Source organism: Lissotriton vulgaris, chromosome 2_1 (genome assembly GCF_964263255.1).
Source record: "Lissotriton vulgaris chromosome 2_1, aLisVul1.2, whole genome shotgun sequence".
Classification (NCBI taxonomy): domain Eukaryota; kingdom Metazoa; phylum Chordata; class Amphibia; order Caudata; family Salamandridae; genus Lissotriton; species Lissotriton vulgaris.
Genome location: NC_141687.1, coordinates 1,481,510,220 through 1,481,537,895, shown reverse-complemented (window position 1 = coordinate 1,481,537,895; position 27,676 = coordinate 1,481,510,220). Strand labels below are relative to the sequence as shown.

Below are 27,676 nucleotides of genomic sequence, written 5' to 3'. Positions count from 1 at the left end.
GACGCAGAAAAGATAGACGCTGGGGAAAAGGCGGCACAAAAACAAACAAAGGGACAATACAGAAGAAACAAACGCCGATAATGGAAAACAACAAAATGGAAAACAGAGACAACACAGTAATTAACCTAACAAATATGGATTTAACAACAAAAGAACTGGAACTGTTATCGCTTGGTTTGACATACTGCTCAAATACTAATTTTGACTACGCACAGACTAGGATTGATCTATTCCAGTATGTACGCAAACTAAAACTGCAGAAATATTTCATAAACTCTACCAGAAAGGGAATAGAAAAACCAACATTGCCTGAACAGGCGGAAATGCTAACCATAGCTGACATGGAAACACTCAGGGATATGAATGCCCTTGAGCAAGAAGATGTAATTAGCCAAATCTCCACATGTGATGCAGCAGCGCGTTCCAACTTGGATATATATTAGACAGTGTGGACACACTTCAAACCAAAATTGGTGTTTATGCCTGTCCTACTTAAAGACGGACTAGATCTCTTTTCTGACAATATCATTAAGGATTTGAAAGAACTGTCACTTTTAAGCACTAGGGATTTTACCACTCACGACCACAACCGGAGAATGAACTACAACAACCTCATGGCAAAAATACAAGCAAGACCAGATATCGTGGTAAGGTGGTCGGACAAAGGGGGCAACATTGTCCTATGGCCACTATCAATGTACAACAAAGAAGGAGTAGTTTCTGTCCTGTAACTCCAGTTCTGTAGTAGGGGTATCTCGGTTATAGTCATAATCTAGTGAATAGTCCCGCCCATGTGCGTGGACCCCGGAGCAATCAAAAATAATCTCTTAAGTCGTCAAACATTGCAGACCTGCACAGACACTTAAGAGAGAATTTAAAGACAGATAATGCAGCCTATATCCACAGGCTACACTGTCCAGTACTTCAACTAGAAATTCCACCAAAAACCCACAAACAGCACAGCCTGTCCAGTGTTTTCCACAGAGAAAATCCTTCCCCTACCAGCAGAAGCCTCTGGAATGATAGAGAAAGTGGCGGACAGACAAGCCCCATAGGCTGCCATTATGTGGCTCAGAACAGGATACTGTGCCTTTAAGAGAACCTTCCAGAACTCTCTCAGTATCCCAGAATGCACAGCAGGACCCTTTTACTTTCAGTTCTTTTTGAAGGCGTAACATGCCAGACCTGTGGCATTCCTTACATGAATATCTTTCTCCACCGGGGAGGAGGGCGGGCGCTTATGACTATAACAGAGATACCACTACTACAGAACTGGAGTTACAGGACAGAAACTACTCCTTCTGTAGTAGGGGATCTCTGTGTATAGTCATAATCTAGTGAATAGAATGGCAAGCCCATCCCCCACACCAAAGCAGTGGAGGAGAGAAGAAAAAATAACACCACTACTGTGCGAACTGATTTCGCAGCGAAGCCTGCCCAACCTGAGCATCTGTCCTGGCATCAGTGTCCAGACAGTAATGCTTAGCAAAGGTATGGACCGACTTTCAAGTGGCCGCCTTGCAGATCTCTGCAATCGGAACATTACGTAGCAAAGCAGTCGTAGTAGCTTTGCCCCTGGTGGAATGAGCCTTAAGTTAACCCCCTAAGGTCTTATTAGCCTTCTGGTAACACAATTGTATACAGGACACAATCCACCTAGAGATGGACTGTTTTGAGGTAGCAAGACCGGTCCTGACTGATCCATAGTTGATAAACAATTGGTCTGACCTACGAATATCTTTGGTTTTAGCCAGATAAAATTTCAACACCCTCCTAACATCCAGGGAATGCAGAGACCTTTCCGCTGGAGACAAAGGATTCTGAAAAAACGTAGTTAAAGTTATGGTCTGGTTAACATGGAAATCAGAGATAACCTTTGGAAGAAATTTAGGGTGAGTACACATAACAACCTTAGCAGCATGAAATACAGTATAAGGTTCTTGGCAACACAACGCCTGAATTTCACTCACCCTACGGGCCGATGTGATGGCCACGAGGAACGCCGCCTTCCAGGACAGGTGCTGCAACGAAGCCTTATGAATAGGTTCAAAAGGCTTCTTCATCAATCTGGACAGCACCACATTCAATTCCCATGAAGGCGAAGGAAGCTGGACAGGAGGGAACACTTTCTTCAAGCATTCCAAAAAATCCTTGATCACAGGGATCTGGAAGAAGGATGTCTGTGAAGGGCATTTCCTTTAGGCAGTCAGCGCAGCGAGATGAACCTTAATGGAATGGAAATTAAGGCCAGACTGCACCAAATGTAGAAGATACGGAAGGATGACATCTTCCTTACATGTTGTTGGATCATGGTTCTTGGACTTGCACCAGATGCAGAATCTCCTCCACTTGTAAGCATAGGAAGTCCTAGTGGAAGGTCGCTTAGCCTCCTTCAATATGTCCATACAATCTTCTGGTAGATTCAAATGACCATATTGCACTATCTCAGGAGCCATGCCGCCAAACTCAAAGACGAGAGGTTGGGGTGCACCATCTGCCCCCGAACTTCGTGAGAAGGTCTGGCCGGCATGGCAGCCGTATGTGAGGAAGGAGAGACCGGTGAAGCAGGTCCGTGAACCACCACTGCCTGGGCCATTCTGGGGCGATCAGGATCATCCGCGCCCTGGAGTGGGCCAGCTTAATGAGCACCGCCGGAATCAGGGGAATGGGTGCAAAAGCGTACAGAAAGCTGTTCGACCAGTTGATCCATAGCGCATTCCCCAGCGTCCCCTGCTGGTAGTACCTGGAGGCGAAGTCTCAGCATTTGCTGTTTTCGGCGGTGGCGAACAGATCTACGTCTGGAGTCCTCCACCTTGTGAAGACTTCTCCTAGTACTTCGTCGTTTATGACCCACTCGTGGTTTTCCTGAATAAGTCTGCTCAGTGCGTCCGCCTGAACATTCTGCACACCTGGTAGATGGGTAGCCGTTATCGTCAGTCCTCTGGCCAGAAGCCAGCGCCAGATCGCCTGCGCCTCCTGAGAAAGAGTGGGTGATCTCGAGCCCCCCTGCTTGTTGAGGTAATACATTGTGGTTGTATTGTCCGTCTGTACAAGCAGAGAGTTGGTCTGGAAGGACGGAAGAAAGGCCTTCAGCGCCAAGTGAACAGCTCTGAGTTCCAGGAAATTGATGCGATACGTGGACTCTGTCGGGGACCACGTTCCTTGTATCTGTAAGTCTCCGGAGTGTGCCCCCCAGCCGTGGAGAGACGCATCCATCACGATAGTCTGCGTGGGAATGTCCTTGTGGAAGGGAACCTCTCTGAGGAGATTCTCGGCTAAACACCACCACTTCAGAGACTGAAGAGCATGCAAAGACAGTCGTATCTTGTTGTCCCAAGACCCTTTTCTCTGATCTCACTGATACTCCAAGCACTCCTGCAATGGTCTCATGTGCAGCCGTGCGTGTGGCGTGAGGAAGATACAAGAGGCCATCGACCCCAGTAGAGAAGAAACCGTCCTCACTGTTTAGATGGAGCGGTCATAAGAGCCTGAGCCTTCCGAAGGAGTGATAATCGACTCTCCTCGGAAGGAGACACGCTTACTGACAGTGTATTGATAGAGGCTCCCAAGTACTGTATGCACTGGACCGGAGTTGAGACAGACTTGGACATGTTGATGTGCAACCCCAGCTTGTTCAAGAGAACGCACGCCTTCTGGAAGTGCGCTTGAGCTTCCGCGAATGAGGAGGCCTTGATCAACCAATCATCCAGGTATGGGTAGACGAACACCTTGTTCTTCCTCAGGTGTGCAGCTACCACTGCCATGCACTTCGAGAATGTTCTGGGCGCAGACTTTAACCCGAATGGCAGTACTGTGTACTGATAATGATTGGCGCCGACTTGGAATCGCAGCAACTTCCTGTGTTTGTGTGAAATGGGCGCATGGAAGTAAGCATCCTGTAGGTCTATAGCACATAGCCAGTCTCGCTGTTGCAGCCGAGGATAAATCTGATGCAACAACAGCATGTGAAATTTCTCTCTGCGAATACACTTGTTTGCTTGTCGCAAATCCAGATTGGGCCTCAACTCGTTCTTGTCCTTCTTGCGAACCAGAAAGAACCGTGAGTACAGACCTCTTCCCCTTTGAGACAGAGGTACGTCTTCTATCGCCATTTTCCTTAACAGGGTATCGGCCTCCGTCAGGAGCTCGCGCAGCTGAAACTGCGAGCTGACCGGTGGAATTGCTGGAGGCGGGCTGGTGAACCGAAGACTGTATCCATTGCAAACAATATTCAGCACCCACTTGTCCTGAGTAATTTTTTCTCCACTCTGCCAGAAAAAATGTAACGCCTCCCCCCACCGGAGTGGGTAACGGATGCAGGGGAAGCAACCGCTCAGGGCCTAGACCCGGCCGGGCCTTTGTTGGCTGCTGCGGACTGTTGGCCGCCTCTGTCCTTTTGGAGCTTCTGGAAGGGCCTCCGGAAATGCTGCTGCTGCTGTTGTTGCTGCTGTCCCAAAGCCTGTCCTCGCCCTCTGCCCTGCGCCCCGAACCGTCTCTGGAACGGGTGGTAGGTCTTCTTCTCCTTGGGCTTCTCCAACCCAACAGCCGTCAGGGTCTCGGCCTCCGCCTTCATGAGGCCCATCTTGTCGTCCGCATGCTTGCCAAACAGGGTGTCCCCCGAGAAAGGCAGGTTGGCCACCCGTTGTTGAGCTTCTGGTTTGCGAGGCATAATTCGAAGCCAAGCGTGGCGCCGTTGGTTGACCCCATGGCAGTACCCATGCGCCGCCAGCAGGGACACATCAGCAGCCGCGCTGATGAGTTGGTTAGACACCAACATCCCCTCATTCAGGATCTCTTGATAGTCTTCTTTCTTCTCTCGAGGAAGGAGTTCAGCGAATTGCTCGAGGGACTCCCATAGGGCTCGATCGTATCGCCCTAGCAAAGCTGCAGCACTAGCCACCTTCATTGTGGTAGTTGCTGTCCCACAGACCTTCCTGCCAGCCGAGTCTATCCAGCAGCTCTCCTTATCAGGAGGCACTGTAGACGACGGGGTGGTGGCATGCTGCTTCCTAGCTGCCGTTACTATGACCGAGTCCGGTGTCGGATCCATCCTAAGAAAGGCGGGGTCAGAATCCGGAGCCACATACTTCTTGAGGAGCCTGGAGGGGGCCGCCTTCGTAACCGCCGGAGTGAGAAACAACTCCTCGGCGGGCTCCACCAATCCTGGTACTAGAGGCAGCAACGGTCGAGACAGGTGCCTTTTATGTAGCATCTCGAAAATCACGGACGTTGTGGGCGTAGGCACCATCACCGTGATGCCCAACTTAGCCGCACCCCTCAGCAGAACATCTTGAAATGAGACGATGTCGTCTACAGGCGACACCCTCGTCCCTGGGGATTGCGACAAAGTCGGCGAGTATTCCCTGGTCTCAGAAGAGTTTGTGTGGGATCTGGATCGGCGCCTCCTGTGGCGTCGTCTTGATCTTGTCGACGACCGGTGACGACAACGCGATCTCACCCTTTGGTCAGAGCGAGAACGCGATCTCCTCGGCTTCGGACGCTCCACAGGCCTCACAGGAGCAGGTGACTTCGGACGCTCCACAGGCCTCACAGGAGCAGGCGACTGGGGACGCTCCACAGGCATCACAGGAGAAGGCGACTGTGGACGCTCCACAGGCCTCACAGGAGCAGGCGACTGCGGCCTGACCGGGCGCCTCGTCTGAGGAGTCCCCTTAGGTGGCGGCGGGTACCGTGGTAGTGAAGCCGTCCTCGGCGGAACCACCGGTGGTCCAGAAGGAGGCAGCAGAGGATGAAAATGAGGAGGGGGTGGTGGTGGCGGAGTGGGATTCCGCGGCGGAGGTCCTTGGGCAACGGAGGAGGAGGGATAGGTGTCCTCGGATTAGGAGCCGTATATACCTCGGAGTACACAGAGCCCTGTGATTCCCTTTTCTTCTTAGGCGGAGGGGATGGCGAGGCAGAGCCTATCAGCGCACGTCGGCGCGTCCCAGCGGACCCAGAGGAACTCCTGGCGCCAGAACTCCTTCTGCGCTTCTTTGGCGTCGAAGAACGCCGCCTCGACGACGACCAACGTTCCCTCGACGTCGTACGCCCGCGCCTCGACGGCGAACGCCTCCGTCTCGATGGCGAACACCTGCGTCTCGATGGCGAACACCTGCGTCTCGATGGCGAACACCTGCGTCTCGATGGCGAACACCTGCGTCTCAATGGCGAACACCTCTGTCTCGAAGCCAAACGCCTCCTCAACGCCAAACGCCTCCTCGACGCCAAACGCCTCCTCGACGCCAAACGCCTCCTCGACGCCGAACGCCTCCTCGACTTAGACGTCCTCCTCGACGTCAAGGATTCCCTCGACGACGACCTCCTTCTCTTCGCCGATGGCGAACGGCGGTGTCGCCTCGACGGCGAGCGCCGACGCCGGGCCTCTCGACGTCGATGACTCGACGACAATGTCGACGACGACGATGAAGATATCGTCAACGCCGATCTCGACGGCGGTCTAGTCAGGTCCCTCGACGCCAAACGTCCACGTCGTCTCGACCCAGAGGGAGACGGGGAACAGACTGCTGTCATTCCTCTCGGTGGAGAACATGGACGTTTGCAGGTCTTCCTGCCCCTGGAGAGTCCTCCAGAGGCCTCAGCATGGGCAGATGAAGCATGCCCAGACCCACCTTGTGCCTTCAGTCTTCTATCTTCCAGGCCCTGGAGCCTGATCTTCATCCTATCTCTCAAGGTCCTGCTGCAGAAGGACTGACAAATGTCACACTCCTCCGGAACATGAGAAGAGGTAAGGCAGATGATGCACACCTCGTGTGGGTCCGACTTGGCCTTCTTCCTCGAACACTCTGGGCAATTGTCAAACAAAGCAGGCACTGTGACAAATAAAAAAGTGCTTAAAGACACACACAAGGAAGAAAGCACCAAAGTACTTCAAATGAAAGCACTCAAACACTTGAAAAGTGAAAACATCTGTACATAAACCCTAGAAAGGGAGAGCTCAATGCTCCAGGGTCCTGCTTGCAGGAGCCAGAAAAAAGAACTGAAAGTAAAAGGGACCTGCTGTGCATTCTGGGATACTGAGAGAGTTCTGGAAGGTTCTCTTAAAGGTACAGTATCCTGTTCTGAGCCACATAATGGCAGCCTATGGGGCTTGTCTGTCCACCACTTTCTCTATCATTCCAGAGGCTTCTGCTAGTAGGGGAAGGATTTTCTCTGTGGAAAACACTGGACAGGTTGTGCCGTTTGTGGGTTTTTGGTGGAATTTCTAGTTGAAGTACTGGACCGTGTAGCCTGTGGATATAGGCTGTATTATCTGTTTTTAAATTCGCTCTTAAGTGTCTGTGCAGGTCTGCAATGTTTGATGACTTAAAAGATTATTTTTGATTGCTCCGGGGTCCACGCACATGGGCGGGACTATTCACTAGATTATGACTATACACAGAGATCCCCTACTACAGAAGCGAGTTCGCAACTCCAAGACCAAGAGTGCTACAACAGAATCAGCCCGACTCACATTGTGGGGATCCAAGAAAAATACCACAATGAACTGTACCGTTGGAAAGGAATGGGCCTGATACACAAACCAGAATCGGATTTTCTAAAAAATGACTACCCAATTACCCCTCAAAAGTATCTTATACCAAAAATCCATAAGAACGCTGGACAACCCCCAGGGGGACCTATAATATCGGTCATTGGGAGTTTGTTCGAAAACACTAGTTTTTTTATTGATCATTTTTTACAACCTTTAGTGAGAGACTTACCAGCTTTTATAAGAGACAGTAGGGACTTTTTGAGAAAAATGTATGAATTTGAATGGAATGATGATTATTTGTTTATGACCCTTGACGTAGTCGCTATACACCAGCATAAGACACAAAGATGGGCTTAGAGCACTTCATTACTACCTAGGCAAAAGACCCATATTATTATACCAGCACACATGTATGCTATTAGAGATGACAGAATGGTGCCTCAACAACAACACGTTCCTTTTTGACAGGCTACACTATAAGCAAACACAGGGATCGGCCATGGGTACTTGCTTCTCCCCCAGCTATGCAAATTTGCATATGGGCTGGTGGGAGGAGCAGGAATTAGGGGTCTCACAATCAGAAGCAATGAACAACATTGTAGTGCTCTACAAGAGATTTATAGATGATATTTTCATCTTGTGGAAAGGGTCATGCGAGAGTCTGGAAACGTTTGTTTCTGAAATTAATGAAAACGCTCTAAACCTGAAATTGGCATGCACCACCAGCAAAACCACAATACAATTCTTGGATCTGAAACTGTTCATAGACAAAAACAAATTACAAACACGCACATATAGGAAACCCACGGCAGGAAATGCATTACTACAAGCTCAAAGCTTCCACCCGACAAAACTTAAAGAGTCCATTCCCTATGCGGAATGCCTCAGAATGACCCGGAACTGCAGCACTGAAAGAGGTTTGACTGAAACAAAGGAAAACCTCTTCACAAGACTGAGAAAGAGAGTGTGCAGTCAAAAAACCCTAGAGAAAGCGGAAATAAAGCGCAGGAAGAAAGACAGAAAATACCTCCTCTTCCCAGAAAAAACAATCTCTCAAAACCAAAAAGAAAGAGGCTCACCTGATACCCAGAGACTCATCACAGGATACAACACTTACCATGCAAACCTTCGAAAAATCCTGAACAGACACTGGCCATTGATACGCAATGACCCAATCGTAGGTCCCCTGTGTGGAAATGCACCTTCAGTAACATTTAGGAAGGCAAAATCCATGGGGAGTCAACTTGTCTGCAATACCCCCACCATCACAAAACCCACCACGTGGCTACAGACACAAAAGGGCTTCAGGAAATGAACCAAGTGCAAAGCATGCAAGCATGGAATCAACACAAGCACTGTGAAACTACCTTTCAGACAGAAACCATACACAATCAGGGGCAGTTACTCATGCAAGACGGACTAGTCGATATATGTATTAATCTGCAGCTGCGGCAAACGATTTGTGGGAAGCACAATCCACCAGGCCCATGTAAGAATCTTACAACATCTCCGGGCCATAAGCAATGATGATCAATCATACCCCGTGGCCAGGCACATAAATACGCACCACGCAGGAAATACTCAGGATCTGTCTTATTTTGTAATTGACAACATACCCAAAAACATCAGGGGAGGGAACCGCCAACTAGCGTTGAGACGGTTAGAGTCAAGGTACATAATCTTGCTTGACTCTAAGATCCCGAAGGGGTTGAACGCCGATTGTCACGATTCGCTCCCTATGTTCTTGTGTCCACTACCAGGGGGCTGAACTGTGGGACTCTCCAGTGTTCTAATATGCTTCCTGACACTCCCCTGCATGCATATCTTGACTTCCAGCCATTTGGACACTATTTGGGAATTTACATCCATTCCCAATCCATGCCGGGTTTTGTGAAAGCCAGCCTGCTTAGACTTAAAGCCAGCCTACTCATGCCTGAAACTCCATTACCCAGAATTCCCTGCTCACTGCTTTGTCTCCACCCCTGCAGGCCATGGATGGGTGGAGGAATTCAGCTCACATGTGGCTGGCTGCTGCTAGCCTGCTCACACCAGCTGCATGTGATTACTGTGAGCTCTTTTAAGCCCCAGCTCCCTTCAGGCAAAGGTTGGTCATTGTAGCTGTTTACCGGTGAGACCAACCCTTGGTTCCAGAGTTCCCTGAGCTTTTGCTATTCTTGTTTCCAGTGTTTCCTGAGCTTTAATTATGCCTTGTTCCTGACCTGCTACTGTTTTCCCTGTTCCTGAATTAGCACTGCCCGCAGTGCTACCCTGACCCCATAGCCTTATTATTTCCCTGTTCCTGAACTGCAGCTTCCCTTCTCCTGAATTAGCACTGCTTGCAGTGCTACCTTGTTTCCTGAGTTCCTGAGCTATAGCTATTCCCTGTACCTGAATTAGCACTGCCTGCAGTGCTACCTTGTTTCCTGAGTTCCTGAGCTGTAGTTCTGCTTTGTTCCTGGGCTTAGCTATTTCTTGTTCCTGATTTGCACTGCTTGCAGTGCTCTCTTGACTCCTTGTTTCCTGAGCTGTAGCTATGTCCTGTTTCCTTGAACCAGTATTGCCTGCAGTGCTACCTTGACTCCTGAACCTTTGGTAGTTCCCTGTTCTTGAACCAGCACTGTCTGCAGTGCTGCCTTGACTCCTGAGCCTTAGCTCACTTCTTGTTCCTGCCCCAGCACTGCCTTCTCTGCTACTTTGTTTTCTTGATTCCTTAACCTGCACTATTCTAGTATACCTTGTAGCCTCCCCTTCTGTATATCGGTTTCCAGTCCCTGCCTTGCTTCCCATTTCCTTGGTACCAGTTCCAGTTCTAGTCTGCTGCCTTTCTATTCTGCTGTCTTACTTCTGTTACCTTGTATGTTTGTTACCTGCTTTCTGCCAAGTGTGCCCTGTCATTTCCTTCCTTTCCTGTTAAGCACCCCTCCTTGCTAGCTCCTTGTCTATTGTGCTTGTGTTTAGTTCTAACCCTTTGCTGTTACTGCCTTGTGCGTTCCTGTTTGATCGCCAGGATCCGTGGGCTCAGCTGACTACCTAGGTGGTGTTTCTTGTTCACTGTGAGTTTTGTCTTTGAGTTACATTTATAACATCACTATAGGTATAAGCTCCACAGACCCTGCCTTTGCATGCATATCCTACATGTGGGTATTTGCAGTCAGTATCTGTAACAGCAATTGCGGGTAAGAAACTTACTGAGCTTCAGTCTTACCATGTGGAGCTCCTGAGTGCTTTACCCCACGCCCCCCTTTATTGTTAATGTTGTATTATATATATATATATATATATATATATATATATATATATATATATATATATATATATATATATATATATATATATATATATATATGTCTTGCACGTCCATCCTGGGTGTAGTTAGTCTGAATGCTAAATTGCCTTGTGAGTGCCCTTCCTTTCTGAGTCTTACCCATCTTGTTCACTTGTACTGGCTTCCCCTTTGGATCCCTCTTTCTCCTCTGACTCCCTGTATGATCCTGGGCAGCACTGTACTCCTCCTTTCTGTGTACGTATTCTACCCAGTTCCCAGTTCCCAGTCCTTGTCCAAGTCCCTGACTGTGTTCCCCACATAGTCCCGGACAGTCCCTGACACAGATGAGGCACTTAATGTACACCTATAGTTCAGACTGCTTGTCCCAAATCCCTTACCACTTTAGGAACATCTGCGACTCACTAAATGTAACAAACTATTTTTAAATGTAACTTTAGCAACTTTTCTTACTTTGACATGATAGAGCACAAGTCTAATTTAATTTTAATTTTATTGTCATGGTTAATTTAATTTTTAATTTTAATTTGGACCATATGTGTAGAAACAGAGTACTGTAAGGCATGCAACACATACTGCGACACACTAGCACCTTAAGGCGAACCCACAACAGGTGTATAACGGGCAGCAGATAGCAGAATCATTCCACTTGGAGATGAGGAGAGCAATACTGTGCTAGTTGTACCGTGTGTGGTATAGTTTGGTACAGTTTGTAAACCTATAAATCATTGAGCATATGCATGTTGGGTTGTCACAGGGTGCACTGCAACCAAACACAATATGTATTTTGCTTTACCGGTCCTAAGTCCATGATTTCACTTTAAGACTGAAAAAGATTACTGAATAATAATTGTACTCCAATGTGTTGATTGGTATTATACTTTACATTTCAAAATGCGAGACTCGATAGGCTCTCTAAACAGCCACCTGGTTTTTCACATTTAGTTTAACAATGATTCAAATTGTTTATTTCATTTAAATTTCAAGTGCTCACCGAAATCCTTTCATGTAAATATAATGTGCAGACATAATGATTCTACAAATGTGCCATCAACGTGTGTGTAAATTAATTCGCACATTTTGACAATAGAAGTGTAATGTAACCATGACTCTTGCAGGAAAAAACTCTTCTAAGTCTGCACGGAGCGTCATGACAGGGTTACCATAGCTACCAGATCCAGTTGCAACCTGTCAAGAAAGGTATGCTGAAAATATATAAACCTGTATGTGTGGTTAAGCAGATGTAGTGAACAAGGCGGGAGCATTCCGCCGAAACGCGTTTGAGCAGCAAACTTGGAATAAATCTTACTTTGGCAAAGAATTCACGATGTCAGCGCCTTTTCTTTATCGGAAGAAGTGTGGACTGGTAATCGATATATATATATATATATATATATATAGATATATACTCTTAAAACCTTTCAGAAGAAGCACTTTGATGCACACTGCTCTTGATAGTCTTAAAAGGAGGTAGTGTTTCAATTGATGAGAGAAGGTGAGTGGACACAACACAATAGTTATCAATGTCAATAAAAATAAAGAGCATAGACTAAAATATAAGCTACTAAGCATTTATGTATCCGAGAAAATCGAAATATACTTACATAGACATCTGTAACCGTTTTAATAGCCTTTTCTCTTCTTTGCATGAAATCATCATCCTATTAAACAATAGAAACCAAACAAAACACTGAGAATATAATGCAGTGGTGCAAATACAGAATTCAGTCTATTAACAAGAACACAAATTAATTTCAATTTCAAGATATTCCAGAAAGGAATACTCAAAGGAACTAGTGCAGTGCCCGACAAATAGTATTGCAGAATTAAGAATACTGCCGAAGATACATGCACATCTTAGAGCTGACTGGCCTTCTCTATCAAAATTAAATCAAAATTTAGAGTTAGTCCTGCCTGACTGAAAATGTATGTAACCCCGAGCAATCACAGATAGCTAATCGTAGAAACGCATCAACCTTAAATATTCTCTCATAAAAACTTAACACATTTTGCTTTTTCAACCGAACAGAAAGAGCAACATGTGTCAGAACCCTCTTAACCAAAGCTATGAACAGCAGATATCAAATGTCTCTGTGAAGAACACAGGGGCTGATTAGGATGGCGGTCGGACTTATGTCCACCCGCTCCTCCTCCCTCGGAAATCGGGACCACCCGACAGGCTGTCGTCGGTCACAACATAGGCATTTTGATGCCACCCCCACCATGGCGGTAGCAATACCTTGCTTACTTTGTATGGCTGCAGCACCCGCTGCAATGCAAAACAGAGACACAGGCATATGCCTGCAACACATGACAGGCACCATGCGGTGCCTGCCAAATGGTGCAGGGATATGTAGGGGGTATCATAGGTGCCCCTCAGTGCCCATATCGGAGGGCCAGGGAGGAAGGGGGGCCCGCTACAGGCCCCCAAAGTCACGTTCTGCTTACCTGTTCATGGGGGGTTAAACATTATGAAAAGGCGGGCGGAAAGGGACATCATAAACCCTAAGGCAGTGCCTGGTCGGCTCCGCCAAAGTTGTAGGGATATGATTCCCACTCTGACACATCGGTGGGCTCAAGGAGCCCATCGGATGCATGGCGGATGATCTTTCCGCCAGCCACCCATCCGCCCGCCATTGTAATATGGCGACAGGATTATCATGGGTCCGATGGCGGTGGGACCGCCACCGACGAGCTGTCGGTGGCGGTCCCCACCGTCATCAAAATTGATTTGATTTCAAGTTTATATAGCGCTCGAATGCCCGGAGGCATCTTGGCGCTGGTGCAGACTAAGACGATGCTGTATAAAAGATAGTTAGTACTAATTAACGGCAGGTGAACAGCCACGTTTTGACTTGCTTCCGAAAACTAAAATGTCGGGACATTTCTTAATAGGCAGGGTTAGGGCGTTCCAGAGCGTGGCTACCTGCAGTAAAAAAAACTCCTACCCCCTGCCAAGCCGTCAGCTTTGCGCTTGGGGTGGAAAGTAACATTGCGTCAGAAAATCTGATCTTTATGCTTGGGAAGTACCAAGCCAACTTTTGGTGAAAGTAGCTTGGTCCAATGTTATGCAAAGCTTTATCAGGCCCATAGTTACTTCATACTAGACAATGTCAAAATAGAATGTAAACAAACACAAATTGTTTTTGGGGAAATAGACACTTTAGGTTTGAAAGAAGTAACTAGTAGGACCATATTGTCCTTCTGGAATGCCAAATTTCGTTCCCTTGTAGAATGAGCCAAAAGCTTACAAATACTCTTGGAAGGATAGATAGCTAATGAAAGCAATGACCTCCAAATCATAATACTTGGGGCTGCTGGATAATTATGCTAATAGACTATCAGATATCAAAAAATTGTTATCAACAGCAGGCCACGGAAGAGGGGCAGCATAAGACTGGGTTCTACTGGAATATTTTTATTTTTTTCTATTTTGTTTACAAAGTTTACATTTAGATAGTTCCGTGCTTCACGGCACTACATCTGAAACAGTAAGCTTTCAGTAATATCAAGTACTTCCATAACAAAGAAATAAAACAAAACAGGCTACGGAAAAGGATTCAAATTCTATTTCACAATTTTGCTGCCTTCACAATAGCACGTTTATTCTACATTTAAAACCTACGGAGAAAAAAGGTTACCAATTTAAAAATGTGTAATTGTTTGTTTAAACTGCAAAGATAAATTGCATATCTGGGTGGGGTGATTGTTTGAGAGGAATATGATGGACTCTATCCAGTTTGTGTGCTTACAAATTCTTCACGTGCTCCTAATACTCATCAGAGAGAAAAAATGAAAAATTTCATTTTCTGTTCTCTACAGACTGCTTGCTTGCTCAATATTATGATTCAGAAGAATGCCCACAAATAATGGAGTAGCTGTAATGCCATTTGACACTGCTAGGCTTTTTAAATGTACATAGTGGATCGTTCAACTTGTTATCTTAATTTTATCGGTATTTTCTGTCTTTTGAATACACACATCCTCTATGGTTCTGTTAAGTCCCTTTCTGATCGCTTGAGCACATTTAATTTGGAAATATTTGATTAAACAAATCAATTACAATGATATCTATATGATAAGACTATAATCTCTCAAAGAAAATGTTGCAGTTTGGAATGATTTTTCTCTAAAGAATTATGTGACATTCAGTGTTCTTTGTTACAACATGTCTTTTGCCCAACTGACATCAAGTCGTTTATGATATACTGAATATACCAATTTGAGCCATTGTTGCATTTATATGAAGAAAGAAAAAAGCTATTCTGTACTGGTGCAGAATCTGAAGCACACCATAACTGCTACCATATGCTGAAGGCAGACACTTTTCATAAGATTCAATGGCTTTGAGAAATAAGAGCATTATTGATAAAACATGGGCATGCAAGATTCATGAGATAACCCTAGGAACAACCCTATCCCATTAAAAGAGATTCTAAAACAATGATACTGGAATGTGGTCTATCACAACAGCTACAACAAATGTGATAGTGAAACCCCGACCTAAGTTGGAGATGTCCTGGGATGTCATATCCAAACCTTATGACCGGAAGGTGTACTTCCAATCTAGAGTGGGGACTCTGCCCTTGCGAACGTTTACGGCTAAGTGGGCAAGTGAGGGTGATAGTAAATGCCCTTTTTGTGAGATGTGTGGAGTCATATGCCCACGTCCTTTTCGTGTGCCCAGCATATACAGCTCTGTGCAAAGCGTGGTTGGCTCCAATATGTAGATTGCTGTCCACCAGAACATGCAGCACTGCAATGAGGATATTGCGTAATTATACTCTCCCTTGTATCGCAATAGCTGTAGCCAGGTCTCTGAGCTAGATGTGGGCTATAAGATCAAGATCTCTCCTCACCGTTCTGTTGATGCCTAGCATCCATGTCCGTAGTTTATCCTTTTAAACTAAAGTGTATGTCTAATTACTTATTGTATTTTTATCTAGGACAATCCAATATTTTGATCTAATGTACTATTCTAGCTGTTTAATTAGATCTTAACTGAGTGTAAGTTTGATATATATTTATTAATAATGTATAGTATTTTTAAAAATTACTGCACTGAAATTTTTGTAACCAAAAACGAGTTTTTATTAGACGTATTTCGCTTTTATGACACTCATCTGTCGAATAATGCTTTTTGGATTTGGATTTAGAAAAACGCTATAGCCTAAAACAAAATGTCCATTGCCTACACGCACACAATGATAAAATGTACACTACAGAGCTTCGCTGTATCATTGCCTGACTGCTGGTACACATCAGCTCTCTGTTCCTTTTCATTTAGCAGGATGACACCTGTGGGTGTGAGGGCCATAAAAATGGCACTAAGGACCAATACGTTTCTGTGAACAAGATTCTCCTTATTTGACCAAGAATGCTGAATAGTCGTCCAAGCTGGGAGAAGGTTGATGGTGGAATCAGGGAAATACTATAGTACATTCAAGTATCCAAGCATTTGTGGTCCCCTCTCTTGAAAAGATACATGGTCATGGATTACAATCCAGCTATACTGTTCAAGCACACATAAAAAAATCAAGAAAGCAACGTGTCTAAAGATGCATGCCGTACTTTACCCACTCTCATAATTTCGGTTGCCTGAGGTATCGTAATCTCAGATTGTTACTAGGATGCTTAAATATGCAAAACAAAATGTACCTATTTGGATATCACTAGTAAATGCACATCATGTAGTAAACCACAATCTGCCCCCTTGTTTAGGTGAAAATCAGTTTGTGGCTGTAAGGATGTAAGGAGGTTGTATAGAATCTCTGTGTTTTGGTAAGGTGTTCCCAGATTGTGATCCCTGGCATCCAAAATGCAAGATTCCTGCTTGGAGATCGCATTCCTGTGCCAAGACGGTACCCTTTCAGAACAGAAATAGTTGGAAAGAGATAAGTCTCCCATATCCAAAGGTGCCTCTCCTGTTTCCTGTGCCCAAGGAGCACTAATGTTAGCTACTCTGGGTGCAGAAATGCAACTAACAATCTCTTCCATCTAGTGAGCATCTCCTTTGCGAGGGGGCAATTGGGGATGGAGAACTTCCCAATCCGCCCAGCTCACGTCTTTGAACCCCTGAGCAATGGAAAAGTTACGGGTAGACAACCTTGTACCAGTGGGAAATGATTCCAGATCAGAGAAGTACAGCAAATCAATAGCTGAACTCCTTTTGCTGCCTTCCTGTGCAAAGAAATGTGGATGAAATTGTAGCACCCCGGTATACAGACTGATGAGAGGTATCACTCTAATGGAGGGGGGAGGACACACTCCACTTTCCCTTGGCATTTCTTCCAAAAGAATTCCTGTTTGAGGTTGCCCCAGAATTGCGAAGAAATCATTGTGGGATCTGGGGTTTTGGGTTTGAAGAATCATGTCAAATTAGACATTTACCTTTTTGACAATGAAAAGACATTCTTAAACTGAAAATTCATCAATGACTATATATAGACATTTCTATGAAACATTCACAGTTCAAGGACTTTATATTGCTTCTCAGCTTTATATCTTGTTATTTGTATGAGCTTCACCACTGTGTGTAGGACCAAATTATGCAGCAAAGTTAACTTACATTTGTGGCTTACAATGGGAAATTATAAGGCATAATGTTGCACACACTGTGGCTGTATTATTTTTCTACTTTGAAATTTTGACACACCTTAATACTCACCTGGTTAGTGCCAATGTAATACCTGAAAACACCGATTACTTCCTAGCCCATGGCGAGGCTAGTCGTGCATCTGCTCTGCGCCAAGATACCCACCTTGGTGGTAACGAGAGCTACAAATTCTTATAACATAAAGTAACAATAACAATTGAAAGGTGACCAGTGAACCTTTGGAAAAGTTATGCTAAAATTTGCAAATTATGCAGTATAATGAGGATCAAGTTGCAAGTGCTATAAATCCAGAACTATGACGAAGCTGCTGCAGCACCAGAATGACAGCATTCCACAGGCCTTTTATATAAAACAATAACTGCATTGAATGTTCTATAATTAGTTGGTTTTGCTTATTTCCATGAATGCTTATGCTCTGGCCTGATGAAGGACCAGCAGAAAAGAATCCGAATCAGTGAGACATTTGATATAGGAGTAAGTGCGTTGACTGTAAATGTAATAAATAATATGCCTTTTTAGACTGAAAAATTGTGATACCATTGTATTACACTGGTATTTATATAGCACTTTCTTACCTATTGTGAGGACTGAAGCACTTCCTGAGTGGTGTGACTGCATTACCTATATTATGTGACATATCCCATGTGAGACTGAGGATCACTCTGATTTGTATCGTTTCCCTCGATGCCATTTCGACTGCATGGTTGAAAAGGTGTTGGTTGCAGTTTAGTTAATATAAGAGAAGCTGGGAGGAGGTGTGTAATGACTGAAAACAGGGTAGAAGTATGGAGTGTGTAAGCATTGGGTTTGAGGATAAATGAAGCCGCACACAACATACTTACCATCTTGAAGGCAGACAATATCAGTAGTAAAACCTACTAGAGTAAACAAGGTCCACTCATTAGCACCAAACGACTGAAGTCCATCAGACGCACTGTTCAACCACCAGCAAGTTCTGGGTGGAGGCCAAACCGGGAGGGATAGTGTACTAGTCCACTGGAGACAATTAAAACACCAGGGAGAATTATATGCCGCTAACCGACGAATGATTGAGGCCCAGCCCGTTGAAGACACTGTAAAACCACAAGGGAGAAGGTTATAGAATCCATCTATGAGTCACACAGGGCCAGCCCACTGGAGGCACTATTAAACCATCAGGGAATATTATATGGAGTCCACCTGGGAGCAATGGATGACTAGCCCATTAGACATGCTATTAAACCACAAGGAGTATTATATGGAGTACTTTGGGATTGACAGAAGACCAACCTTTTAGAGGCTCTGGTAAAGCACCACAGAGTATTAGTTGGAGTCATCCAGGGAGCAACACTCGACCAACCCTTTGGAGGCACTTTTACACCACCAAGAATTATTAAATGGAGTCCACCTATGAGTGAGCGGGGACGGCTGAAGTTGTTATCTGAAGACACCCTTACCCCATCTCCCCTTTACCAGGATGGGCAGGCTGGACAGCCTGGGAGGAGAGATTAAATGGACATAAGGCCTTCTGTACTGGTGGTGTTACCCGTATGTCATATGATGTAGGGCAGCCAAAACCTGGAACAAACTTCCCCTTCACCTCGGATGAAGCCCAACACTGCACCACTTCAGAAAGGACCTCATATCCTGGCTCTTCGGATAACACCCAAAGAAGGCCCTCTTCAGCGCCTTGAGACCATCACGGGTGAGTAGTGTGCTCTACAAAACCATGATTGATTGATCATTGCAATGCCTATTAGATGGGTCATCCCACCAGTAGATGAAATACCCCACCTAGGCATATATGAGGAGGAAGGAGTTGCAGAAGAAGCCCTGAACAGCATTGCTACCTACCAGAGGAGAGGAAAATACAAAGAACAACCAGTGTGCATTGATATTATGGGAAATGGGTAGCAGCCTCATAACCAAGTATTCATCAAAAATACAAAATAAATGCCAAATCTTTTTTACCTCAAGTTAGTTACATATGAGGATAAAGCAGAGTTTTTGAGATGCTGCATCATAGATCTTCAAGTGACAAAATCATGTGCCATAATTATGGTCAATTTTTTTAATACTGCAGGCCACATTGACAGAGGCAGAGAAGAAAATGCTGAAGGGCACTTTTTCATTCAACAATATCTCTCACTCCCACAAGATGGCGGGCATGCCAGAGGGAGATCTGGGCTTCCCTCATAGGGAGTGCCCCTGTGGCTATGCCCAGAACACAGGTTCATGGGAATGGTATAGCTATTGCTTAGAACGGACGGTTGAGCTAATATTTCATGTTTAACTGAACTTATATTGATATTTTCGTAAGAACAGGTACATTTTACTTGAAATAATAAAAAAGTCATAACTCGGAGTTGAATTCAATTCACATTTAGACTGTTCTAAATACATTGTTCTTCAGTAAGCAATTTAATTTGTGAATGACTGAAAATCATAAAGGAAACACAAGGAGATGATGGATGGAGTGCTGAAACTTTTCAAACACTCACCCCCAGTCACAGATCTGGGTTAAATCCATCATCATTCTTTAGCTCACTTTACCACCCCAGTTTGGACCCAGCCATATGCAAATCAGTCTTGACCCTGTGCCTCATGAGAACACTCCAGCCTGAATTGCCAGGCCGGGTCCTGGCTGGACAGGAAACAAACATCCTGGGACTGGTTTCGGGGTAACACCCCTCTTCAGCCAGGCTAGTTTGAATCCAGTGGCAAAGTGAGCAAGGGACCCACACCTAGGCATACCCTGCCAACTTAGGCGAACAAAGCAAACACAAGGAGATGATGGACTGAGTACTGAAACTTTTCAAACACTCACCCCCAGTCACAGATCTGGGTTGAATCCATCTTCGTTCTTTAGCTCAATTTGCCACCCTAGTTTGGACCCAGCCATTTGCAAATCAGTCTTGACTCTGGGCCCCATGGAAACAGTCCAGCGTGAATTGCCAGGCAATGTCCTGGCTGGACCGGAAACAAGCATCCTGGGACCGGTTTTGGGGTAACACCCAACACCAGCCGGGCTAGCTTGAATCCAGTGGCAAAGTGAGCAAGGGACCCATGTCTGGGCAAATCTTGCCAGCTTAGGGCGAACAAAGAAACACAAGGAGATGATAGACGGAGTACTGAAACTTTTCAAACACTCACCCCCAGTCACAGATCTGGGTTGAATCCATCATCGTTCTTTAGCTCAATTTGTCACCCCGGTTTGCACCCAGACATATTCAAATCAGTCTTGCCTCTGTGCCCAATGGGAACAGTCCAGCCCGAATTGGCAGGTCCTGGCTGGACCGGAAACAAGCATCCTGGGACCAGTTTCGGGTTAACACCCCTCATCAGCCAGGACTGCTTAAATCCAGTGGCAAAGCGAGGAAGGGACCCACATCTGGGCATCATAAAGGAACATTTGCATGCAAACAATGTCAAAACTTGAAAATTATAATGTAGTCAATATTTTACAGAAAGAAAGATGACGCGAGTGTAATTCTCTAAATTCCATAATTATAGTACTTGTACGTTTTAAGATACTGCATAACCTCTTTGTCTTGCCTAGGATGTATCCCCTGGCCTATACTTTAAATATGCACTATAACCTGAAGGAATACAACCTCAAACTACGGAACCACTGACAATACCAAAACAGTAGCAGTAAGTAGGATTCTAGTGATCTCTATTTTAGAAAGGCACCTGGTCCCGAAGGAATTTCCTGATTCAACCGCAAGGTGGTAGGCCCCAGTATTAAAAGAGATGAAGGATACTATATGCCATATAGAAATGATCCTGAGGCATCAGAAAAGGCTAATATAGTACTAAGAAAAAGAACGGCAGAGCAATAATTCCATGTTCGACAGCGTGATCATTGTGCTAGGAGGTATACCAAGTAAGGTCATGGTAAAATGAAAACTCCAATTAGTAAACAAATCAGTCATGAAAAAGGCACTGACTCCAGGCATTCAAGCAGGCGTTGATACTAGAGATAGAACCATCGACCACATAATACTTCTGCACTTGAATCTGGATTTTAAAAAAAAGCAACAAGCGGTCCATTCTAGCAAGATTGTTTACAGGATCTGAGACGTTCATTTGAATTTATAAGCATAAGGCTGTAACAGAAACTGAAGAGGATAAACACCCCAGATGTCCAATTAGTAGTAATCCAACGACTATTCCAAAAGGTACAGTGAAAATTAGAAAGGAAAGGTAAAATGTTGTAGGCAAGGGAGTCATCTGGTCCTGCTAATATTCTCATTTTACCTTGTAGAAATTGATGAAATTAACAGAAGATGAAATGTCTTCCCATCACACCCCATAAAGATTAAAGCAAGAATCACACTGTTTCAGCAACATATCCCTAAATGGGACAATTCTAGTGTTTAGATCACGAATTTGAGGACATAAAACACTTAAAAGAAAACGTTTTGTCCTGAAACTAAGGAAATTAGAATATAGCCCAAATAAAACAAGGGTTTAGAATGGATAATTGCGACTACTTGCATTGAACAAGTGAAGAAATGCAGGTATACTTACTTGGGCACCTCCCTCAGCTAATCATCATCAGTTGTAACTATTTGGGTTTTCTGAATCCAACACGTTGCTGGATCTTGTCCATTAGGGAATAAATCCTTTGCACCATTCTCAGGTAATATCACAACGTTTGCCTCCACCTGTTGTTTACATCTTCGTGTCCTCTGTAAGGTCATACCACTTGGCCTGCTGTCACAAAACAGCCATCCAAGTAATTATCATGTAAAAATTACACTACTGTTATTCCCTCTATTTGGGCCACCATACTTACTTGTTTCAACTGCACCAGTTCAACTGGCAGTGAAGACTGTCAGTTGCCCCATTCCTGGCCTCTCTTCACGCTCATTCATCTCAGGACAATTAGCACTATCGCACTGGTTACCTGGTTAAGCATGGCAAAAAGTTCTATATTTAAAGCCCTCTGCCTGCATCATAAGGCCATTCATGACAGGAGCAAGGCCTACCGTCAATTACTTTTCTCGCATTTTATACCTTCTAGATCACTGTTCCCATTAACACTAGAATGTTCTCTGTAACAAGTTCTGTCTCTTCGCTGGAGCTAAAAAGTTTGACAACGAGTTATTTCTTGAGGAGGAGATCTCTACTTAATATATTGTTCATGAGAGATAGAAATGACAGTGAGAACTGGGCTTCTAACTGCATACAGTCCTACATACATCCATAACAAGGAAATAAAAACAACTTCTACTGGAGAGGGATAAGACATGTTCAAGGAGGTTAAACAGAGATTGAAACAAGGAGCCAGAGCAAAGCACTAAGGACTAGCAGTTAGTGGTGACACCGGTACTGCAGAAACTTTCTGGATTTTTCAAAAAGGCACCAGGAGCAGAAAACTATTGAATAGAAACGTCACCGGAGTTAAAGAAAATGTTCATTAACATTAAAATTAAGATGCTTTCAATTGGATAAAGGTGTTATGTTATTTTAATTACGCGCTCGAATCAGCCCTGAAAGGCTGTCACGGTGCTTGAAAAGGGCAAGAGAAAGTTACACACAATTGATTTCCCCTGTGAAATGAAGACGACAGAAAATGGCCATCATTGTCTGAAATCAATGTCTGAAATATTGGCTTCTGGAGAGAAGGTTAGAAATGTTAAAAAAAAAAAGCCAAATCAGTCCTGCTGCGAGACAAAAAACAACTGCAAGATATATATAATGCAGATGTACCGAACCGGAGACCCATGTCCTGATGCAATACTTGCATGTTATGGGCAATGGATCACACATTGTAGACTGGCTGGTTGAGGCGCTACTTATCCACACAATGAAACCCATGACGGCCCTCCGACTGCGATGGGAAGCAGATAGGGGACAACAATGGACGGACCAAGAGTGGGACACATTGCTAGCTAAGCCCCCTAATGTTAATAGAAACTCTAAGTTTAAACTAATACAGACATATATAACGCAAAGGGGGTACCTCTCCCCGGACAAACTAAACCAATACTTTCACACTAACACCGCGGCGTGCCCGAGCTGTCTACAGACAGGCGGGGATCTCCTACATATGATCTTGTTTTGCGGCTCCCTGCATACTTATTGGCAGGAAGTTATCAAGGCACTTGCAACATGCACCTATTATGCGCACATGGGAGGTCTGCATATTAGGTCTTTATCCTAGATCAAAGAAAAATAGGGTCACGTCACAATTTATTGACCTAGGCTTGGTCATGGCAAAGAGGTTAGTTAATAACAAAAAGATGGAAACACATTGATCCCCCGGTTATCAACAGTTGGTAAATATCGCTCCTAGTATGGGCACAAGCCGAAAGCACATCACTACACAGAGAGGAAGTAGCAGGATTGCGCAAATACCCTATTGCACAGTATTGGGATACCATACTTATGGATTGAACATGCATGAATGGGGAGAGGGGAAATAGTTCCTCGCAAGCAGCTAATGTACCGGAGGATGTCACAGGCTCACAGCTACATAATGATACAGACACAAGTTGAGGACGGGGGTTGTCACGAGGAAACGCGTCACATTTACAGTATGCGAACGACACTAGAGGGGAAGCATGGGCTGCTATCGCAACAGGCCCACTTGGTCAAGAGAGGGTGATGAGATTGGCATGGATGCACTGCATATGAAGTATACACACCGAACCAGGTGTGAGGTGTAGATAATGGCCTTGTTAGTTTGTTTGATTATAGATATAGATCATATTTTGCCTCACCCTTTTGACTGCATGCTCAGGTACTAATAATCACGTGAAACATCAGCTGGACACAGGGGGAAAAAAGGAAACGCCATGAAGAGCATGACAAATAACTTGCTATCCCGATGGACATAAGCGTGCAATTATTCCGACATTTGTATATATGATATAGCAGATGGAGAACGCACTATGTAGGCAGTCTCCTGCTATACAGAACAGGCATTCGGCTTAGTAAGACATGCCTTGGCTGTGAAAATGACATTCTATGCCACGTACAATGTAATCAACTGTCCTTCACTACACATATGTATACTGTTATTCTGGGAAAAATTGAAAATGCAAATAAAGATGTCTCAACAAAACAAAACAAGATACATGATGATGTAACCTACCGGAGATAGAAAAAGTTATTGGGGGAGAGGAATAGAAAGAATAAAAAAATTGAATTTGTAAACTGTACCACCACAATCAACTGAATGTACGTTTATTGCCAAAGGTAAACATCAGACCCTTCAGTGCTCTGTATCACTATACTTGCATTGTTTCAAATAGGATTTGAAGGACTGTTCTTCTTCGAACTAACCAAAATAAATTAAAAACAAAATCTCCAAAAAGGTTAAAAAAGCAGCAGGCTACTGCTTTATTACATATTTGCATGGATTTTGTAGGGATCAGTTTTAGATTTGCATTGGATTTTAAGCACAGTACATTATGTTTACAGTGCTTTGTGCTTTAATTACGTTTTATGTGTTTGTTTGCTTTCTTTGGGAAATGAACTGCTTTCTCTTCTCGTTCACTAAAAGCTGATGGCCTGCCATTTCCTCTCCTTGCATGCAGAACTGCATATACATCAGAGAATTAACATATTACAAAAATATGACCTCAATAAGAAGAAAACAACAGAAAGCATAGAGAAGAAATTGAAAAGCACAAAGAACTACACTAATACCAAGCCTTACAAGCCAATAGCATATTCGTGTTGTCATGGTAGCTAAATAGGTGACTGCAGGGCCCACGGGACAAATTGATTGACATGTTATGTTATTCTTAATATCACAGGCTTTATGACTGCAAACTCAGGAGTAGCAATCCACGTATTAAATGTATTTTGCAAGTAGGTATGGTATTCCCGGCTTGCAAAGTACCTCTTGTGACCAATTCCAAACCACACACAGGAGTTGGCGTGAAATGATCACCCATACCCATGTATCAAAGTTTTGCCAACACTAAACAGATAATGACATCAGACCTGGTGTGGTCTCAGACTCACAAATCACAATTCCCGGTCACAATTTATAATTATGCCGATGATCTGCAGTTAATTTTCCCTGTCGATTCCCTCCCCTCTTCCTGCACTAACTTCCAGTCCACCATGCTAACCATAGCAGAGTGGATGTATCACAGCCACTTAAAGTTAAACCCCACCAAGACCGAGCTCGTCTTGGTGGGTGGCCCCAATCACCCATGGAATGCCTCCTTCTGGCCTACATCTCTGGGGACGGCACCCACTTCTGTGAGCTCCGTCAAAAGCCTGGGGGTGACCATCTCCCAAGATCTATCTATGAGACCCCACATCAACGCGGTAACTTCTGCCTGCTCCTTCCACCTCAGGCGAATTCGAAAGATCAGCAGGTTTCTTAACAAAGAAGCCCTGACCCAGGTTGTCATTGCACTCATCACCTCCAGGCTTGACTACGCCAACATCTTGTACGCAGGAATTCCTGCATGTCACCTCCATCGACTTCAGTTGGTGCAGAACCAAGCTGCCCGCCTGATTTTCTGCCAGCCCAAACACCAGCCCGTCACCCCCCTACTCGGCAGTCTGCATTGGCTCCCTGTTTCAAAACCACCTTTAGGGCCCTCGAGGACGCAGCTCCTAGGTTCATTTCATCAGCCTTGCTCAGCATCTTTGAATCTCCTTGAGGTCCCCAGATTTAAAAGAAAAAGGCACGGTGGCCTGAGCTTCTCTGTCCTGGCTCCCGCCACCTGGAACTCCCTACCCCTCTCTCTTCGTCTCTGTCCTAAGTACGATAGCTTTCGTACTCTCCTAAAAACTCTGCTCTTTCAAGCGGCATATTACTAATCCCCTTCCTGGATCACCGCAATCTTTATCAAGAGCGCCAAGAAACCGATGGTGATAGTGCGCTGTATAAATAATTTTAATAGAATAGAATAATAGAATAGAATAGAAGTTGCACCCATCCAGCTTATGAATGATAGCAAATGGCCTCAGTGGAGTAGCCTGGGATTGAGGGGACCACTGCAAACGTCCGCTCGTGTCATTTTTTGCATGTAAAAGTTTTTTTTTTTAAGAAGTCCCAGTTGCATTGCAAAATTAACCCCAATTTGAAACCAGTCAATGAAAAAAAAACACAGACTGATTTGTGACCTGGACTTAATATATCGGGCCCACACTCCTTAAACACTAGCACAGACCCTCAGTGTAAGTGCTCTCACCATAAAAAAAACTGTAAGAGGAGAGAGGGTGATAGTGCACGCACATTCATATATATTATTCCCTTATTTGTCCTTGCTTGCAGTAAATGCCCAGAAGAAAAGTCCTCAGATTCAGAATTATATGGGTTAGAAGTAAGGGAACATTCCTTACAAATCAAATATCAGGTCTTCCCATGGGATCTGTTAGACCTGGCATTTCTTGGCGTGGTTCCCCCTGACTTTTTGCCTCTACCTCCTCTATTTTTGATGCTGGGATGGATTGCGTTTTGCTGGCTTAGATGCTTTGGGCACTTTGCCACTGCTGATCAGTGTCAAAGTGCAAGTGCTCCCTATATAAAGTGTTATGGTAATTGGTTGTCCATATATGGTAGGTTTGTCTTACTAGTAAAGTCCCTAGTAAAGTGCACTATATGTGCCAGGGCTGGTAATGCAAATGCTACTATTGGATCTGCAGCACTAGTTGTGCCACCCTCACAAGTAGGCATGCCTCTGCAGTGCCTGGGTGCAGTTTGTTAACTGCCTTGTTGTCCTGACAAGTGCACCAACTTGCCAGGCCTTACCCTTCCCTTTTTATGCACATCAGACCCATCTATCGTAGGTCTAAGGCACCCCCCTGGGCAGGGTGCAGTGTATGTGATAGGTAGGACATTTACTGATGTGTATACCATGTCCTGACAGTGAAATACTGCCAAATTAGTTTTTCACTGTTGCAAGGCCATCTTGCCCACAAGACAGAATGGGGAATGCTGTGTCACATGTTTCCAGCATATCTTCCCATAGGCATAAGATGGAGAGATGGAGTTTAGTGTGCCTGAACTCATAATTTAATAACAAATCTTTTTGTGACAATTGTTTTTACATTTTGTGTTTAGAAACCATGCTTTTAGAAGTGGCTGGTTTCTTGTATTAAACCATCCTGTATGCCTCTGCCTGGTTGTGTATTGACTGTCTGGGTTTGGATGTGACAGGGTCCTGACCCCAGGGAGGAGTAGGTGAGACAGCAACAGGCTGGCCTGCATTTGGTGTGGGGAGAGGAGTAGCCCCCTGGTTGGGAAGAGGGCTGTGTTACTGCCACAAAAGGATGGCTCCACCTCCTGCGGAGCGTCTGGGGGGCTTTGCTGTGTGCTGTGTCCTCC

General features: G+C 44.8%; 1 protein-coding gene across 1 annotated transcript in view; it reads right to left on the bottom strand.

Annotated features, from left to right (window-relative positions):
* CCDC93 (CCC complex scaffolding subunit CCDC93) overlaps window positions 1–27,676 on the bottom strand; it is a 994,005-nt gene that overhangs the window by 824,763 nt on the left and 141,566 nt on the right. Inside the window, exon 6 of the mRNA XM_086957357.1 lies at window positions 12,380–12,436. Within this exon, the coding sequence (XP_086813483.1) occupies window positions 12,380–12,436 (57 nt within the window). The remainder of the gene's footprint in view (window positions 1–12,379; window positions 12,437–27,676) is intronic.